General features: G+C 36.4%; 1 protein-coding gene across 3 annotated transcripts in view; it reads left to right on the top strand.

Annotated features, from left to right (window-relative positions):
• The window catches only part of LOC103750585 (spermatogenesis-associated protein 6), a 60,514-nt gene that overhangs the window by 27,832 nt on the left and 30,421 nt on the right, over positions 1-2,261 (top strand). For all 3 annotated transcript variants that reach the window (XM_029556434.1, XM_017803348.2, XM_029556435.1), the window contains one exon: positions 821-861. In XM_029556434.1, the coding sequence (XP_029412294.1) occupies positions 821-861 (41 nt within the window). The remainder of the gene's footprint in view (positions 1-820; positions 862-2,261) is intronic.

The following is a 2,261-nucleotide window of genomic DNA, read 5'->3' as shown; positions in this document are numbered from 1 at the left end:
AACTTGAACCCAGGCTTCTTTTGAGGTAGAATTTGATATTGATGATGGTAATGGTAACATTTACATTTGTGCCTTTAGTTTTATTTTAGTCTAACATTAGTTAACATTTACAGGAATATCTAGCAATCTTTGAAGCAATATTATGAAATATAGACATTAGACAGATTAGGAATCTGTACTTTAAAGCTTAAGTAAAATGTCAGGAGTCATAGAGTCAGTACTGGGGTCTGAAACACATAATAGTGTAGGAACCACTTGTCAACAAAGAACAAAGTCTGTATATACTTTATGCCACTACAATATACAAAGAAAAGTTCATGATCAGCTCAATTAGCAACTAATAATCATTCGTTTTGTGCAAAGTGGTTTACCAAAGACAAATTATTTCTGTCTGTGTCTCTCTATAATTAGATATTTCCTATTCTAATGGTAGTAGCATTTGTGAAATCACTGAACTGCTGAAGACTTGATACAAATTTTAACTTTCTGGGTTGCCGTCTTGGTTTCTATAACATTGTTGAAGGACTTTTTTTTTTGGTTTTTTTTGAGACAGGGTCTCTCTGTAGCCCCAGTTGGCCTGGAACTCACTAAGTAGACCAGGCTGGCCTTGAACGCACAGAGATCCACCTGCCTCACAGTGCTAGGATTAAAGGCATGCACCACCATGCCTGGCCCTGTTGAAAGATTTTAAAGTGTTTCTGAAATCTGATGAGTGGACTGTATTAAATGAATGTTGTTGATGGTAAGAATCAAAGATGGAGCCAGTCCTTTGCCTTTCTGATATTGTGTGTTTGTCTTTGTTTTGTATAACCTTTTCCAGATCATGTTCATCTCAGCTGTTGCAGACCCAAGGATTATAAGGTGTGTCAAATAAATTACATAATGATAATTTCCTTGGCTTGCAGAAGACAGCATAAGTATATTTCCAATATATAAAGTCAGATGGGGATTATTATTTTTTTTAGTTATGTAAAAATTGCAAAAGCATTAATTGTCACATCATGGAATTCATTGTTTGGTAGCTATGCCAAGTGGTGTAATAGGCCTTTCATTGTACATCTTCAGACAAATATGTTGTGGCATTCATTATCCTTTTCATATTTATTGACTCTCTCTCTCTCTGTGTGTGTGTGTGTGTGTGTGTGTGTGTGTGTGTGTGTGTGTGAGAGAGAGAGACAGAGACAGAGACAGAGAGAGTTAGAGAGGAGAGACAGAGAGAGAGAGAGGACTTTGGTTGCTACCTATGGTAACACCTCACACAATAGTATTTCCCAAACTTGTTATTACAGCTCCCCTTAACATTTTTTTTGCAGTGTTTTCATTCATTTTCCATTGTTTTGTTTAGATTCGCTCTCTTTTTATCTGACTCACTCTCATATGAAAACTCAGCATCACTTGTGTTAAGTGAATGGTGGCCCTGAACAATGCAGTGGTGGCAACTGCATAAGCAAAGGCTGTGTGCTGTGTGCTATGTGCTATGTTTTAAAATGAGATAAGCAATGATAGAGAGGTATAGGAGAAATGTGGCGAGAATTGAAAGCTAAGATAGTACCTCGTGTGATTCAATGTTATTTAGTGTATGCCCATGTACCATGTAAAATAGCCTTATCATGTAAAATCGTTTTGGATAGCATATTGTTTTCTGCCATAGTGTTGTAAGTGCATGTCCTGTGTTTTCAGAAGCACTGCCTCACAGTTTCTTCCTGTGCCTAAGGGTAAGCTTTTGAATAATAAGTGTCATTGTACTTGTAAAAAAACAGTGTAACTGTTTTATAGATACATTTATTTTCCTGGAAACATTTATTTTACATTTACCGGTTCTGAACAGCATAGAACTTTGCAGTGCTTTAACTTTGATAAAAGAAACATAGACAAGTTAATGGGTCAAAGCACTGTGTAATTAAGGCCCCAAGTCACCCATGTCAGAATCATCCATGTGGAATTCTATAAAAATTCTCTCCAGACCTACTAAATTGAAATCGCTGAGAACAGAGACTATTCCTCAAGGATTCCTAGACAGCACTCTTTCTATCTATCCAAGGATTTGCATTTGAAAACCATTGATACATACTATTATTAGAGTTCTCAGAATAGTGTTCATATAGGGTTGCTACTGACTAAATTGAAATCGCTGAGAACAGAGACTATTCCTCAAGGATTCCTAGACAGCACTCTTTCTATCTATCCAAGGATTTGCATTTGAAAACCATTGATACATACTATTATAAGAGTTCTCAGAATAGTGTTCATCTAGGGTTGCT

The sequence above is a fragment of the Nannospalax galili genome, unplaced genomic scaffold (genome assembly GCF_000622305.1).
Source record: "Nannospalax galili isolate Female #2095 unplaced genomic scaffold, S.galili_v1.0 scaffold1987, whole genome shotgun sequence".
Lineage (NCBI taxonomy): Eukaryota > Metazoa > Chordata > Mammalia > Rodentia > Spalacidae > Nannospalax > Nannospalax galili.
This window is presented reverse-complemented; position numbering and strand designations above follow the sequence as displayed.